Below are 17,025 nucleotides of genomic sequence, written 5' to 3'. Positions count from 1 at the left end.
TTTCTGATAATTGCTTGGTCAAAATAGTAACAATAACACATTTCACATATTTGGCTTCCATTTTGTTTTTACTGAAGACTATTATCTACATCCACATGTCAATTGGCTACAATCTCTCTGAAGGTTTAATACGAGTTACCACCATTTTTTCAACATACAGGAAAACTGAAATTAATATTCATTTAATAGTTTATTGATAACAATGCTTAGAAATCTTCCATATAAAATCTCCAGTTGAAGCGTCAATAATTTTATGTATGAAATTCAATATTTTCAATAGCTTAATGTTAAAAGTATTAAATTTACTACCCAATAGCCTTACAGAGCTTTCATATAAAACTTCCAATCAATATTTCAATATAAGAATATCTGCATTATATCTACCCTGATAACAATATGAATATATTGGTGACCATTTTCAATGGAAAGCATCTAGGCTACAAAATTTACTATGTCATTGGACTGGGGTAAAGTAAAATAGCATCATAAATCTAATAAATGAATATCCCTTAGAAGGTGTAACTAAAAAAAGACTATGTCTGTAAAATCAACTGGAATTGTGTTTAAAAATGGGGGTTGAATGTTATTTCTTTAACAAATGAAAATCCATGACAACAAAGAATAGCATATTGTATATCATTAAGTATCATTCATCACATTTTAAAAACAGAAGCAAAAACTAAATTACTATAAACAGTTGTTAAAGAAGCAGTAATAAATGAAATAAGCAAAACAAAACCAATTTTGCTGAAAGAGAAACACATGAAATGAGGTTTCCATAACCATAGGTACTAGGGAGAGCTCACTATCGTCGCCTGGTTGACTTTTTCCCTTTATCGTTGAGCCAGTCATATAGGTTCTTCGATGTGACACTGACACCATATTGTGTCTGCATAAACTTGCAGGTAAAGGCAATGCGACTAGCCTCTGAGAGATCAGAATCCAAAGATCGGAAAAAATTCACTGTTGTCTCCTGGTGTTTGTTTTCTGGTAACTCATAGCTGGTCACTTGTTTACTGACTGAACGACCCTTCTTCTGAACCCACTGATACAGTGTCTTGGAGGAAAATTCTCTTGAATACTTCATAGACACGTATCTGGTTGAAAGAAAAATTAATAATTAAAGAAAATTACAAACAAAACCTATTATCTGATACACTATCCTTCAAGCAATGTTTTAATATTTGTAGCAATCATGCATTCAACAAGAACGTTGTAAATAATCTACATTACTACAGACAGTGGCACAAGCATATAGAAAATAAATACTTAACATTATGGCATCTTATATCTTCCATGAAAATACAATAAAGGTCAAGAGACAATAAACTAGAGCCAAGCCTCTTTAATGCATTCAGACTAGGAACATGCACTGGTCAACTATGTTTTTTTATACCCTATTCCTTAAATTTTGGGGGAAAAAGATTATTAATTATCATTATCATCATTACTATTGGGAGATTCAGGTTACTCTCAGTGACTTAATAATAACAACTATATAGTTATAAACATGGAGTATCCATTACTTTTCTGATAATCCTCACGGTTCCTATTGTTTGTTTACACTGATATGTCCACTGAATAGCCATATGTGACAAATGCACATTACTGTCTCTTGACTCATAAACAATCAACATGTCAGATATTGTCAGTTAATTGTGATAAATGTTCAAAACTATTAATTCAGTAATATATTTGATATAGTTATACAAAAAATAAAAATTATTTGAAAATTCAGACTGCCAACACATTACATTGACTTTGATGATCAGATGAATGTTATTTCAATAGTTAGTTATTTTAATAGTTTTAATAGATATTAGACATTGATTTACAGCTATTCAAGAGACAATATGCAGTTGCCATGTTATTCAGTGGACAAATCTAAATTGCACAGCATCTTAGTACTACTATAACCACAGGTAGTGTAACCTATTTACCTTACACTCCCAAACAATAAATATTTTGTACATCAGGGCGCTATAGTGGTTAATCTTTTCCCTTCATTTGCTTTCTATCCTTACTATCACTATCATTACCATTATCTTTACCGTTAACTTTATCATTATCATTATCACGAACCCAAATGGTCGAAACACCTGGATATTTCAAACACATAAGCTTAACGCCTCAGGATTTTTACCCGCATTGGCTGTGGCCAAGCTCTATACGCCCAATCACCCAGCGAGCTGGCCAGGAGGATAGCCACGACGAAATATCTCGTCCCTGGCAGCTAACACTGCCACCCCTTGACATGATATCTTGTCACCCATCGTTAATGGGTTAACCTATTGCAGACAGAGATAGATTTGCGTGCCCAGTCCCCAGGATGGGCACCCAAGATGGGTTTTGTTTCAGAGTGAGGCAGCCTCAAGCAATATATGGCTTATATATGTCATATGTCAGTTTATTATTTTCTTTATATCCAGTGTGATAGAAAAATTGCAGTGTTATGGGAGAACTTATTTTTTTCCTATGTGTGTACTGTATTAAACAAATTAGAAAAAAATAACCATCCACAATGGAGATAACATGAAGAGATGGGTAAGAGGAAGGAAACCTATGCTTTTGACTGTGAGTGCCACAGCTCAAGGTAACCTTATTGGCACAGGGGCACATTGTAGACATGGGCATGGTTTGAGTCATCTTCCTAATCTCATTCTACCTGTACATCTTTCATCAACAGTACTTGAAGTCAGATCATTGCTCTGTGAAATCATTCTCTGAAGATATTCCTAGCTAGAAACCATGGATGTATGCCATTCAAGGCTTTCTTTATGTTTTGGATTTTAGATTGATCTCATTTTACTTTATGATATGGCAATTATGGTAATTATAGATATTATGATTACAGGGGTCATCATCAGACACTAAATAGAGTAATTACTCATAGTATAATACAGATACACAGAAATCCATAACAACAAATATGGCATGATGACTATCATCATGTATATCACGATGCCTGCCGTCAGGCCAAAATCTTGTGCGCCATGTATGTCCTAACACCCGTCCACAATGGGATTAATATTATCCTTGCTATTAATATAATTATCATCATTATCATTTTTGTTTTTATCAAAATGTTAATAACATTATCATCAGTAATAATAACAAATACTTTTTTTTTCCCAAAAAATTCAAGGAATAAGTTAAATAGATGATGCCAAGCGGGCCTAATAATTGACACCTCGGTGACTAAGCACTTGTGGAGTCATCTATATGTAAAATATAAACCCAAAACCAGTGGACAGTGCATGCACAGATGCACTCAACAGGTTAAAATTTCCACATCAGTGAAGAACCTTTCTATAACAATACTTACTTGCATGTTAGAGCAATGCGTGATTGCTCTGTTTGTGATGGGTTAAGGTTGTCAAAGAAGTACAAGATGTCTTCCTTTTGCTCTTCTGGCCAATCCGGGACCATGCTCTTTCGTGCTGTGCTCTTACGTCCACTGGTCTTGGCCTGAGGTCTAAAAAGTAATAGTCATGATTAATTGAACTTGGAAAAAAGGTGTCAAGAGGACATCAGAAAGGAATATTAATACTAAACTATCAACTCTGAAAATGAAGTATTGACAACAGAAATAGTCCTTACATGTCCTTATTGATAACTGCTACTGAAAATTACAAATTCCATCTTCATTTCTCCACATAATCTGCAGTGTTAAACATTCTGCTGGAAAATTTGGCATAAATAACAAATTCATAACTACCAATGTGAGTATAACCATTCCCATCAAAAGAATGTAGGTGAATACAGCAATATATAATGTAACATAATAATAAAGCAGTGTAAAAACAAAAAGAAAGCCCTTTCACATATATTATAATAAATCGGATGCGATTTTTTTTTTTTTTTTTATCATTATCATTATCATCGTTAGTAGCATGAAATGGTAAAAAATACAAAGATAAATAATTACAAAACAAAAGGTTCACTGCTTACTTATCAATGCACCTGATATCTTATCACTGAATTCAATGACATATTAGATACAGATATGCAAAGAATTCTTACGCTTTTATATATATTTTCCATACAGGCTGATTTGCTCTGATAGCATGCAATGCAAGCACACAAAAGACAAACTTGTACCTAACACTAGCCTGAATGCACACAAAAGAAGAACAGGCTATAAATATTCTTTCTCTCCTTTAAGATATCTCACTGTATAAATGCAAATAAAAAGTATCTCAATATTTTGCTGCAAGTTGATTACATTGGAGATACACAAAATACCATGAAATAGTGTTAAGGTAAGACTGCAATGTAACTACAAGGCAGTGGCAGGAAGGTGAGAGTCTAAACTAGCTACCAGAATTCATCACACTAGGTTGGCAACTTCGACAATCAGATGAATACTATTTCCGTTTTATTTATATGCAGTAAATTATCACAATCTCTTTTATTTCAGTTCAGTTCAGACAGATTTGCGAAGACGCCACTTCGCCCGGTCTATATGCACAAGGCGGCCTAGCCTCTGCCAGCTATGAGTGCTGACTCATCTTATCTTATCTTATCTGATCATCATCGCTGAATTCAATTCAGCTCTGTTCAGAGAGATTTTGTGAAGACGTCGCTTCGCCCGGGTTGTGTGGATGGGGTAGCTCGGTCTCTATTGGCTATAAGTGCTGACTCATCTGATCATCATAACTGAACTTTTACCGTGGAGGTCGGATTGCCTGTAGGCGCTCCAGTTGCCAGGGGGCTAGTGACAGGCATAGCCATCTAACCAGCCCGGCAGCTGTCGTCTCTGGGCCCTGCCTGAGGAAGCGAGTGTGCTCGCATTCCATCAGGTAGTGCTCTAATTTGGCGTCCGGCGCGCCACAATACTCACAGCGTCGCTCATCTTGCCCAATAGTGGGGATGATTTGCCACGCACAAGGGTAGCCTATTCTCAGTCTGTGCAGACTGACTTCAGCACACCTTGATATTCTGGGAGAGAGTATCAGCGACTCATAGCCAGTGTCGTTTGAGTACCAGCTGGCCAAGAGGGAGGTTCTCGCTTCCTCTCTGTGTCGCTGCAGGGCACCGACCTGCCCTGCAACCATCGTTTTACGCCTTAGCAGTTCCCAGCTAGGATGCACCACAAGATCACTCAAGGGTTTCTTCCTGCCTTCCTGCCTTCTTTTATTTGCATTTACACTGACATATGTCTTTTTATATACTTGACAGGAGAAAGAAGATTACTCAAAGCTCATTGGTTATTTGCATTCAAGAAACTTGAGTCTTTGGTACATGGGTTTCTTTGTGTGTTTTCATTGCATAATACCAGTGCAAATCAGCGTGTAAAGAATCTATATGTGAATGTTTAAGGGTTCTTTGCATATCTAAACATTCAAATATATTACTGAATTAATGGCTTTAACATCTATCACATATCAATAATGATATCAGACACTCTGAACATCAGCTAATCGCAAGCCAGTTATGCACAGTTGCCAGATAGAGCTAAAACTTATGATATTCAGTGGAAAGATCAGAAAAAATAGATTTTAATGATGGCATATTTTCAGGTTGTTCCAATTCCTCACTGTCTTCTAGTGAACTACCCCACTCCCCCAGTTGCAAATAGTTGATGACTGGACCATTCTTGTTTCTAAGACAAGCTGAATGCTTTGCATTATTTTGCCTACTATATTCTACAATATTTGAGCAGATAGTCATCTTGTATCAATTAGAAAAAAATGGTGCACTGGCTATTGGAAATACAAATACAAAATATTGTATATGACATCTGTGCCTCCTGGTCCTATTACATGTTAACTTAATTTTAAATAATTTACTATCTGAAGAAGACATCAGCATAAATATAATTAGCATTTCTTACAGTCCCAACTCATTCTTAAAATTTTCTATGAAATATGAAATATACCAGTCTTAAAAGGTTAACAATTAGCAACAAAATTACAGATTTCTTGAGAAAAAGGCAAAGGCAAAGAAAACACATTTTAACTTACTTATCAAAACCAAAAGTGAAGTCCTCTAGCATAGTATCTTCTTTACTCATGAGTACTGAGGGCTCTTCAATCTCCATTGGTTTTGACTTCTTAGGAGACGCATTTTGCCTCTCGGAGACTGGCCTCTTTGGTGATGGGTTTTGTACTGGTTTTCTGGATGTGTTTTCCACGACAGGTTCTGCCTTAACTGATATATCCTGTGGATAAATACAATGTAAAAATTATAATGTACTGTAATAGGACTAAGTATCTTAAAATGTAACAAAAATCAAACAAAAAAATAACTCTTTATCAGTCACAGTTAAACTTTATGAATTTAAATCATTGACAAAAGGGAGTACGCGTATATGCACTGTCGCATCTGGTCTCACTTTACTCCTTTTTCTTACATATATATGGCTCTACAAGGGCTAAGTCATCAAGAAGTCAATTAGGAGACCTACCTGACCTCCCCTGTTTCTACCATTCCTTACATTCAACAAAAATTCTCTTTATTCTTATGACTATTAATACCCTTATTACCATTAAGCTAACAATAAAGATAGTGATTGTAATTACAGTATTAGTAACAATAAAAATATTAATAGAAATGAAAAATCTGAAAACTCAGATATGAGCAGGTAGACCTATGAATTGACTCCTTGATGACTAGGCATTTGTGGAACCATATATGTGTAGAAAGAGATCAATAAAATAAAACTATACTGGATGATCCAATCCACCTCATCAATGGGTTTCGCAGCCCCTAATAGGAATTAATAAATCCACCTACATATCATTTCACGCCCTGCAGCCAACTGACCCGCATCCAATCACCCGGCATGCCAGCCATATGAGAAGCTATGACATAATATCTTGTCCCAGATGGCAAGTACTGCTACCACTTGTGATATCTTCTCATCTGGCATTATAAATACTTTATATATAATTCTTTTATAAGGCTGTTATCTGGGTGGGATAGTATATGAGCTACCTCTAGGCACTCAGCCTCCCATCCCATATTGGTAAAACCTTTACAAAATGTACTGAACAATAACATGTCTACTCTAATTCAATCATCCCAAACGAGTTTTATTTTTGGAATCTACAGCTCAAAAGCTATGTTATGACACTCTAAAACATTAAAATGATTTTCATGCTTCCAGTGAAACATTGGTAAAGATTGCCCATGTCTTCACTTGAGCATGACTAAATAGAGTACACATGTCCTGTAGAGGTTAAGCATCCATCATACTAGAACAGGAGTTCCCAAAATGGAAGTGGAAAATACATATCCTAAGGGCCAATTAACCCATTAGCAGCGGATGGCATGATTTGCTGCAAAGGCAGAGTCGGTCATAAACGCAGATGGCACCATGCCAGACAATGTAAACCAGCCATCCTACTGTACAAATATTTATTTAAAACTGTGACAAATGGGTTAAGGTTTTTTTTCCAGGAATGCACTGTAGGAGTGGGATAACAATGATTTCATGCTGCAAAGGCTCCTCTTCAGAAGAGAGCAATAGCCACTGAATGTGTCCAGTAAGGCTACACTAGTTGGGTGAGCATCAGCCACTGTCTACACTCCTTGCTAGAGTTTGGAAGAGAAACACTCCTGGAAGGTGTCATTCATCTGAATCAGGTGAATATCCCTAACCTCTTCAAATTTCTGGCCACTCTAGGAGTCTCTCCGAAGCTCTTAGATTGAAATTTGGCCCCAGATAAACTGATGGAAATCCTCTGCCATGAACAAACCAGTATGTTTCACTGGGTATACACACTAGCCACAAACAGTTGAAGGAGATAGATGTCAGTGACCAGCTGGCTACTTTTTACCAGGCCATTCACTAGTCTATCAAGAGGTATAAGGTCTGTTTTACCTTCTAGACATGGCAGTCGTCAAATGTCACTCAGGACAGAGCTTGCTTACATTCTTTTGCAGTTTCATACCCGACATCAGTACCTGGGTCAGTATGATCCTCCTAAAGATGGACATTGCAACATGGCAGATCACACAAAATAGGAGGGTATGAGGATCAGGATATGCACAGAGTGGGAATGGGAGAGGGAGAGATAAGAGCTGTTGGCCAGGGTATAGAGTATAGTAAAAAAAAAAATTCTCACACTCACCCTGACCTTCACACTCTCTCTTCCTTTCTCTCTCAGTGTTTCTTGTAAGTGTATGTGTATGTGTATGTGTATGTGTATGTGTATGTGTAAGTGTAAGTGTAAGTGTAAGTGTAAGTGTAAGTGTAAGTGTAAGTGTAAGTGTAAGTGTAAGTGTAAGTGTAAGTGTATGTGTATGTGTATGTGTATGTGTAAGTGTAAGTGTAAGTGTAAGTGTATGTGTATGTGTATGTGTATGTGTATGTGTATGTGTATGTGTATGTGTATGTGTATGTGTATGTGTATGTGTATGTGTATGTGTATGTGTAAGTGTAAGTGTAAGAGTGTGAGTGTGAGTGTGAGTGTGAGTGTGACCGTGATTGTGAGTGAATGTGTGGGTTTAGGGGTGTAGGGGTGAGGGGGTGTGGGTATGGGGGATATGGGAGTGTAGGGGTATGAGAGTGTGGGGGTATGGGAGTGTGGGGGTATGGGAGTGTGGGGGTATGGGAGTGTGGGGGTATGGGAGTGTGGGGGTATGGGAGTGTGGGGGTATGGGAGTGTGGGGGTATGGGAGTATGAGGGTATGGGAGTGTGAGGGTATGGGAGTATGGGGGTATGGGAGTGTGGGTGTATGGGAGTGGGGAGTGGGGAGTGGGGACTGGGGAGTGGGGAGTGGGGTGTGGGGGTGTGGAGTGTGGGGGGTGTGGGGGTGTAGGGGTATGGGGGTACAGGGGTATGGGGGTACAGGGGTATGGGGGTACGGGGGTATGGGGGTGCGGGGGTATGGGGGTGCGGGGGTATGGGGGTGCGGGGGTATGGGGGTGCGGGGGTATGGGGGTGCGGGGGTTTGGGAGTGTGGGGGTATGGGGGTGTGGGGGTAAGGGAGTGGGTTGTGGAGTGTGGAGTGTGGAGTGTCAGGTGTGGAGTGTCAGGTGTGGAGTGTCAGGTGTGGAGTGTCGGGTGTGGAGTGTGGGGTATGAGGGGCGGGAGGGTGGGGGGATATATGGAGTGCTTGTGTCTTCACGTGAATGTGCATTTCTATCACACAGACAGGCTATCAAGCCCCCCCCAAAAAATGGCAGCATTCACTAGCAGAGACAAATATTTGGTGGACTAACTTCAAAAGACACATGTTCTTAACCTCTTGCCAACTGGGCTGTTTTGGCTCCAAATGGTCAAAAGGCTGGGATATTTTGAATGCATAAGCCTAACGACTCGGGTTATTCGCCTGCACTGGCCACGGCCAAGCACTACATGCCTGATCACCTGGCACAAAGGCCAGGTGGATAACCACGATGAAATATCTTGTCCCCGGCAGCTGGTGCTGCCACCACTTGACATGATATCTTGTCACCTGTCATTGACTCATTCACAATGGGGCTATTTCGGCTCTAAATAGTTGGAATGCTGGGGTATTCAAACGCATAAGCCTAACGCCTCAGGATTCTCAGGGCGCACTAGCCGCAAGCGAGCACTGTTCGCCCTATCACCTTGACTAAATATCTCGTCGCCAGTGTCTGACCTAAAAACCACTGAACGTGATAGCAAGTCAACCGGCGCGAATGGGTTAACAAGTTAACCCATTGCAGACGGGGAACATATTCACTTGCCCAGTCTCCAGGATGGATTTTATTTCAGAGCAAGGCAGCTTCATGCAACATACCTTGACTTTTCCCACTCTCTTATAGTTACTCATTGTAAAGCTAGAGCCATTTTTGTTTTAATTTTTGCATGTTTTACTGTATTTAGAGATTTTTATCTGCCATATCACAGGCTCTATCAATGCCACAGTTTACCAAATTTGTAGTTTAGGGGTCATATCAGCTCAATATTTTCTTTATACTTGGTGTGATAGAATCTTTGCTGTTTTATGGGAGGACAAAAATCAACATTATTTTTTTTGTACTTATGTACTGTCATGAACGAATACAAAATGTAAATAACATGAAGTAGGGAAGAGGAAAGAAACAGTAAAAGGCATCCCTACTGGCACAGGGGCATATTGTAGACATTGGGCATGATTTGAATCACCCTCTTCCCAGTCTGCATGTACATCCTTCATCTGTGGTCTTTAATTTGCTATGTGTCATTTTTCTATAAAGATAGTGCTTGCTAGAGACTGTGGATGGGTGCCATTCAAGAAAGTGGTGCCATCTAAGTTTCGGATGTTACGTGAAACCCATTTTGCTTAATATGACGGAAATTATAGTAATTAATTGTCATTATCACTCACTCATTTCTCATAGCACAATAAAGTAACAGTGATCCAAAATCCTCATATGTCATGTACATCATGACGCCTGACGTCAGGCCAGAGCTCCTGCGTCATGTATGTCTTGACACCCATACGCAATGGGTTAATGAAAAAATTAATGATGTGAGAAAATGTACATCAGTACATGTTTGATTTTTCATTTCATGAATACATAAGATTCATAAAGACTCACTCTTCACAAAGCTAGAAGTCAAGATACAGTATCTATATAGTTTTCACATGAACTTCAATGTTTGGTGAGGATTGAGATGATCCCTGGCAAGGGACAGAGAAACTATGCCATCTTGAACACTTTACTGGTGCACAAGATACAGGGAGGGCATGTGACTTGGCTGGACTTCCGATGACATATCACTCATGAGCTAAGAATAGGACACAGCTGAGAAATTAGGGCAGTCAAGGTCTATTCCTCCAGCAGCAGCAATGCCTGACTCCAGGATGCTACAGAGTATTTTCTGGTTCCTATGATAATTGGTCTTTACAAACAGTGCTGTGTCTGCTACTCCTAATCACTTCATCTGAACATTTCCTACACAACGAATGATGTCCTATCACATCATGGACTTTCACCATATATACATGTTTTACATGTTTTGTTTGTATATACACATTGTAATTGCACTTTTCTTGACTTGTCAAAAAAAATAAAAAATAATAAATAAAAAAAATAAAATGTTTTGTCATCTTGTAGAATAGGAGTGGTAAATATCACTCTGAGATGTTCAGCATGGCCTTCCACCTTGAGAAATCTCTCAACAGGAAGTTGCATGCACTCGTTATATTGCTGAAGGAAACAGCATTATGCATGAATAGGTCAAATAACATAAACAAGCACGAATATCAAGTATCTATTCAAACATACCAGCGCATACAATAAACTGTGATACATTAAATCTATACTGGTAGTCTGAAACAAAAATCAAATTTATAGGTTTAACCCATTCACGCTGGTTGATATATTATCACATTAGCATAATATTTCACACTCCTAAGGTGAAATCATAGAATGTCAAGATCTCTCCCTCAAAACATATGTTTTGCATCATTACTTATGCACACAATCATAAGAGTTCCATTTGTAGAGACACATTTTTATTCACTTGTGAAATAATGTAAACAAAAACAAAAGCCCCATTTTTTACCCAACTGAAGCAGGCGGGTGAAAATCGCTTATAGCGGCGCAGCATGGCATCATGCAGGGAGAGATCATTTGCTTAGTCACTGTGGGTGCTTGTTATCTAGCCAACAGGAGCGGTATTATGCAAATATAAGCCCCATTGTGAATGGGTTAATGGGTGAAAATCTAAAGGTGCAATGCAGTGGTGCCTAATAAAAGCAACAAAATTGATGAATTAAACTGCATTTGCTGTGGCCTAAGCATCCTTAAGGTTTGGTTATGGGTACTACACCAGCCAGAGTTAGGTGATGTCCATACTTTATGAAGTATGGCACACAGAAGGTGCTTCTGCTCTTGGCAAAATGTTGCCATACAGTCAAGTGATAGAAATGGTTACCTTGAGAGCTCTGATCTTTTTCAAGTTTATCAAACCAGTAGTTCTTTTACCCCTGCCAACCCTGTAGCCAGCACATGAGCAAGACGAGGCAACAAGAACAACTTGTCATTAATGCATTATATTTGTATTTAGTTGCACTAGAATCCTAATGATAATTTCACTATGGCCACTAGTGTGGCCAACAGACCTGACAAATGGATACCAATGTAATCTGAAACTTTCCTCTGGAGGGTGCCCTATATATCACATTTCCAAAAGGGATTTTGCATGATCTTGTTACTTTTGACCTAGTACTGAAGAACAGGTTCAGGATCAAACATAAAAAGATCTCCAGACAAATCATAAACCATGATATGACCAATAAGAGTTTCTTCACTCACGAATGTCTGAAAGTTTGACTTGGGGTTATGGCTCTAAAACTGCATTAACACTCAGCAGTTGATGGGGATATGGTCATCATCAACTGCACTGAAACAAATATGTGTTTCAGGTCCTATTACTTAGCTACTAATAATGATGTATATACATTCAAGGCATTCATAAAACACTGGTGACTTACATGAATCTTCAATGCAGACCATTCAGGTATTGAATATTTCTCTTCATCCTCCTGTCAGGAGTGGCCCAAAATGATCAGTGATTTCTACAATTGCTTCTCTCCTAAATGTAGCTAGACCCTATTGTATCGTGAATGATAATTCGAATTACGCGCGGGAGAGATCTTGTCTCGTAGATGGCGTTGCTGTTGTGGCTCGTGTTTTAGTCGTGTTGGACGAAGGAAGTTATGTGGAAGGCTCTTGTACATTTATGTTAGGAAGTTTGTTGTGATCCCTGAACATTGATACAGATTTATGATTCACATTGATTAGCTGTCTCAGAAATGAAATTACTTCCTTCTGTCGAGCATTGGGCAAGTGATTAGTGCTGCTGGACCGGAAGAAATCTACACAGGAGATTGTGGAAAAGGCAAAAGGGAAAGAAGTGAGTTTCTGATTATTTTCATTTCTGTACTTGGTTAAATATCATTTATTATGAAATTTATTTGAACTGTGTTGTATATACCCATTGAAGTTTTGAGTTTGTATTTTGTTATCAAGATTTCTGTACATGTATGAGGAATTAATTGTTTGAAATTTAAGTTTTCCTATACATTCATGAATATTGTCTTGTTATTGCAATAACTAAGCTTTATCAGCAGACATGTACTATACTGTATTTTGTTTAGGATTCATGGATCCTTTATATTACAGGGTGAATATTAATAAAGACAATGCTTTCAGCTGCCATTTGATTCTCCTAGTGCAATACCTATCTTGAGTGAGGCTGTTGTATATGGTCAAGTAACTACAAGAAACTAGACAATCAACTTCAATCTAAAATTAACCATTTTTGTCTTTGTAAGTACACATCAGAATCTAAAATTTTCACTAATGTAATAATGTTAATTTGAGCTATATTAGTTTCTCTTTCCTTACCTAAAAGCAGTGCTGATGTCAATGCCAACATTAAAAGGTGATATAAAGAGGAAACTAATAACGGAAGGTGGGAAATGAACACAAGAGAACAAAACTCACAGGCACCACACCACACAAACACATTAGTAGGCTAATAAAACCCACATGGGTCTCACCAGACAAACAACATTAATGCCATCTATATGGGTTATGACAGACAAATATTGCTTCGATGTACTCTGGCCTATTCCAGCCGAAGTGTTTACTAGAACTGAAACAGTATAGAATACCACACTGTCTTGAAAGGACATGAACAACTTGCAAGAATAATAAGCACCAAAGACAATCTGTTCCCATAATGTATGTGTGTTTTGTAGTGACAAGGATCTAGTTCATGTGATCTATATCAGCTATATAAATCAGTGTACAAGTTTGAGTACAAGTTCATGACCATGCAATTTTCTTTTTCTTTCTTTCAAATATCTACAGATTTTTTTATTGATAAATATATTCTGAAATTCAAAACATCCATCTTCTATCAACAGAAAAATACATAAGAATCAACTATTCACCACAAGAATAAAATGATAAAAGATACTCACTGGGTGATACTGTATTTCTGGTGTCTTTTGAATGTTTGGCTTATTCTTAAAAGATATTTCCATATCTTCTTCATCAGTGCTGGCCTCACTTGTATCTTGAGCACGAGTTGCAACACTGCGCCTGCCTCGTTTCCCTCCCTTTGTTGTTGTACTGTAAAGTTCATATTTTCATTAGCTATTTATCAAAGAAAAAAGTAAGACTATCAAAAGATTCAATGATTTACTAATAACATCCAAAAATAACCACACTGTTATTCTTTATAAACAATATCCTTTCATAACAATAATCGTATAAAAAAAATATATTATTTCAACCATATTAGTTCAGACATTTTCACTACAAAGCTTATAAAACATGAAAAAAGCATACTTCTGGGTCATTTACAATTATGAACAAACTATTCTACAATATTTCATTATACTGTTACATTTTGAATCTTCTTGATGAAATCTTAACCCGTTGGATGCAGGTATCCATTTTTTTGTTTTGATCACAAAACAGGTCACCAGTGCCACCTACTCAGCACATCAGATGCTGTAGGTCTTTCTTATGTTCCTTTTTGTGTATAAACTACATTATGAGGCATACATGTGCCATCGGAGACCCTTCCTTGATATTGTAATCAAATAAAATTGTAGTAAACATATTACTCATCATTTTCCTTACGCCTATCCTAACTGAAGTAAAGCAACATTATTTTTTCATAATCTTTTACTTTTGATGGAGAAGACGAAGGCAATCTGTGCGCGTGATTACAAGTGCTATGGCACAACGCAGCCATACTGGCACAGGGAGAACATTGCATGGTTTGGTTCACCTTCCTTTTCTCATTCTGTTTGTAAATCCTTTACTACCCGTGCTTTATAGCCACTGATCTATGTTTGGGATACAAAACCTATATTATGGTAATTACAGAATTATATTGATAATTTCCATTATTTGTCACTAAATATAACTATAACCCTTAGCATGATTATAAAAAAAAAATAGAAAACACTCTGATAAATAAAACACAGAGTTACCCACATTGGCACATTCGTATCACCAGGACCTTGGTTTGGTTTTATATTGTAACCACACCCACATCACCCATATCCAACTGGTTAATACGTTGATTACACTGTTATATATATCTAAATTTTCAAAGTGATATGTCATTTTTTAGCCTTGAAACACTATAAACTCAGATAAATTAATTTACATGGACAAAACAAAACTTGCAACATATCCCAATTATAAAGCTGTAAAATATAACATTCCTACATCACTCATTTTCAGCATAGACAATATCTTAATCATTGTTAGTTTATATTTCATGAAATCTAAAAGCCACAGATCCATAAGTTTAGTTTTGCAAAATTGTTTGTAAACAATTACAAGCTTCATAACAAAATATTGCATATCTCTTTAAAGATTTACATTACAACAGGTGGACGTTGCCACATCAGGGCTCCCTCACCAAAGAGAGTTCGAGCATTCATGGAGCCAGCTGCACCAGCCCTAGTGAGATAAATCTTTAATGAAAAGTCAAAACCAGGATACTGTTTAAGAACACACAACATACAGTGACTTGAAGTTTTAGTCAAAGCTGCCTTGGAATTCAGTGTTAGAAAGATTGAGTTATGTATTCCAACTTCCACAGGAATAATGAATCACATGTTGTATTATCAGATTACTGGCATTAAATTATTACAATTGTGATTTTTTCTCGCCTTTGTTCTTTCCAAATCTACCTAGACCTTGATGGGTAAGTGTTCAGAATAGGACTGCATGAAACAATGCCATGGTTTCTACATTTTCTAATCCAGTTAAGTCCAACAAATTTCCCAATAAATATTTAGCCAGACAGAGCTTCAACTAGTTATATATCTGACAATATAGGAAGTATACAAAGGGAGTTATCAAGCTCTATCTTGCCAGAATATTTATGGAGGAGATTTGCTTACCTTTTCTATAACAAACATTGCAGTATCATTGGACTTGACCATGTGAGCATAGATTTATGGACAATGATAACCAATTGTAGCCCTACCCAAACATTCTGCAAATTATTTGTTATGTCTATCAAAGTTGTCTTATGTTCTTTACAACCATCACCTCAGTTTTATTTGATTATCATGTAATCCCATTCTGAGCACTTATCACTTGCTGGGATTTGTGATGGATGGCCTTAAATCTTAACTTAAGTGACTGCTGTGGTCTATGCATGTTTGGTACTTCAACAAAGGCTAACAAACTTACACTATGTATATTCTTGTAAACATCCTTATAATTTACCATCAAAGAAGGAACATTCTGAGATCTATCTTGCCAGAATATACACACAATAACCTGATAAGTGCATAGGCTTTGGTAATTGCATGAGTCACTATGGGTGAACTATATACTTTTAATAATCAAAATTAAACAATTACACATACATATGTACATCACTGATTGTGTATGCACAAAAACATACTTTGAAACATATGTATGTACACACACACACACACACACACACACACACACACACACACACACACACACACACACACACACACACACACACACACACACACACACACACACACACACACACACACACACACACACACACACACACACACACACACATACACATACACACATACACATACACATACACATACACATACACATACACATACACATACACATACACATAAAAACACACACACACACACACACACACACACATACACACACACACACACACACGCACACAAGCACACAAGCACACAAGCACACAAGCACACACGCACACACGCACACACGCACACAGGTGCACACGCACACAGGTGCACACGCACATACAAGCACAGGTGCACATGCACATACAAGCACAGGTGCACACACACAAACAAGCACAGGTGCACACACACATACAAGCACTGGTGCGCACGCACATCCAAGCACACACTCACACATAAATGTGCACATTTTCTTAATATCATGAGTAAAATTTACCCCAATCATCACATTGACAGTTCTATTAAATACTCACCTGGTGCTCTTTGAGGTTGTGGTGGTGACTTGCCTCTTGGTCTCCCTCACCACAATTGGCTGTACTGGCTCAACAACTGGAGCTGGCTCTGGCTCCTTTATTT

General features: G+C 37.8%; 1 protein-coding gene across 2 annotated transcripts in view; it reads right to left on the bottom strand.

The window, feature by feature from the left end:
* Positions 1-177: 177 nt before the first annotated feature.
* Positions 178-17,025, bottom strand: part of LOC122246861 (uncharacterized) — a 19,444-nt gene continuing 2,596 nt past the window's right edge. Inside the window, exons 2-7 of one of the 2 annotated variants that reach the window (XM_043005624.2) lie at positions 16,923-17,025; positions 15,320-15,400; positions 13,900-14,050; positions 5,967-6,163; positions 3,326-3,475; positions 178-1,097 (exon numbers count right to left, since the gene is read on the bottom strand). The exon at positions 16,923-17,025 is cut by the window's right edge and continues 39 nt beyond it. In XM_043005624.2, the coding sequence (XP_042861558.2) occupies positions 806-1,097; positions 3,326-3,475; positions 5,967-6,163; positions 13,900-14,050; positions 15,320-15,400; positions 16,923-17,025 (974 nt within the window). In that variant the 3' untranslated portion in view covers positions 178-805. The remainder of the gene's footprint in view (positions 1,098-3,325; positions 3,476-5,966; positions 6,164-13,899; positions 14,051-15,319; positions 15,401-16,922) is intronic. The other variant, XM_086536514.1, reaches the window with a different exon arrangement.

This window comes from Penaeus japonicus, unplaced genomic scaffold (genome assembly GCF_977035675.1).
Source record: "Penaeus japonicus unplaced genomic scaffold, GWHDUDI00000001_assembly GWHDUDI00000004, whole genome shotgun sequence".
Classification (NCBI taxonomy): domain Eukaryota; kingdom Metazoa; phylum Arthropoda; class Malacostraca; order Decapoda; family Penaeidae; genus Penaeus; species Penaeus japonicus.
The sequence above is the reverse complement of the archived record's forward strand: the minus strand, read 5'-3'. Positions and strand labels throughout refer to the sequence as shown.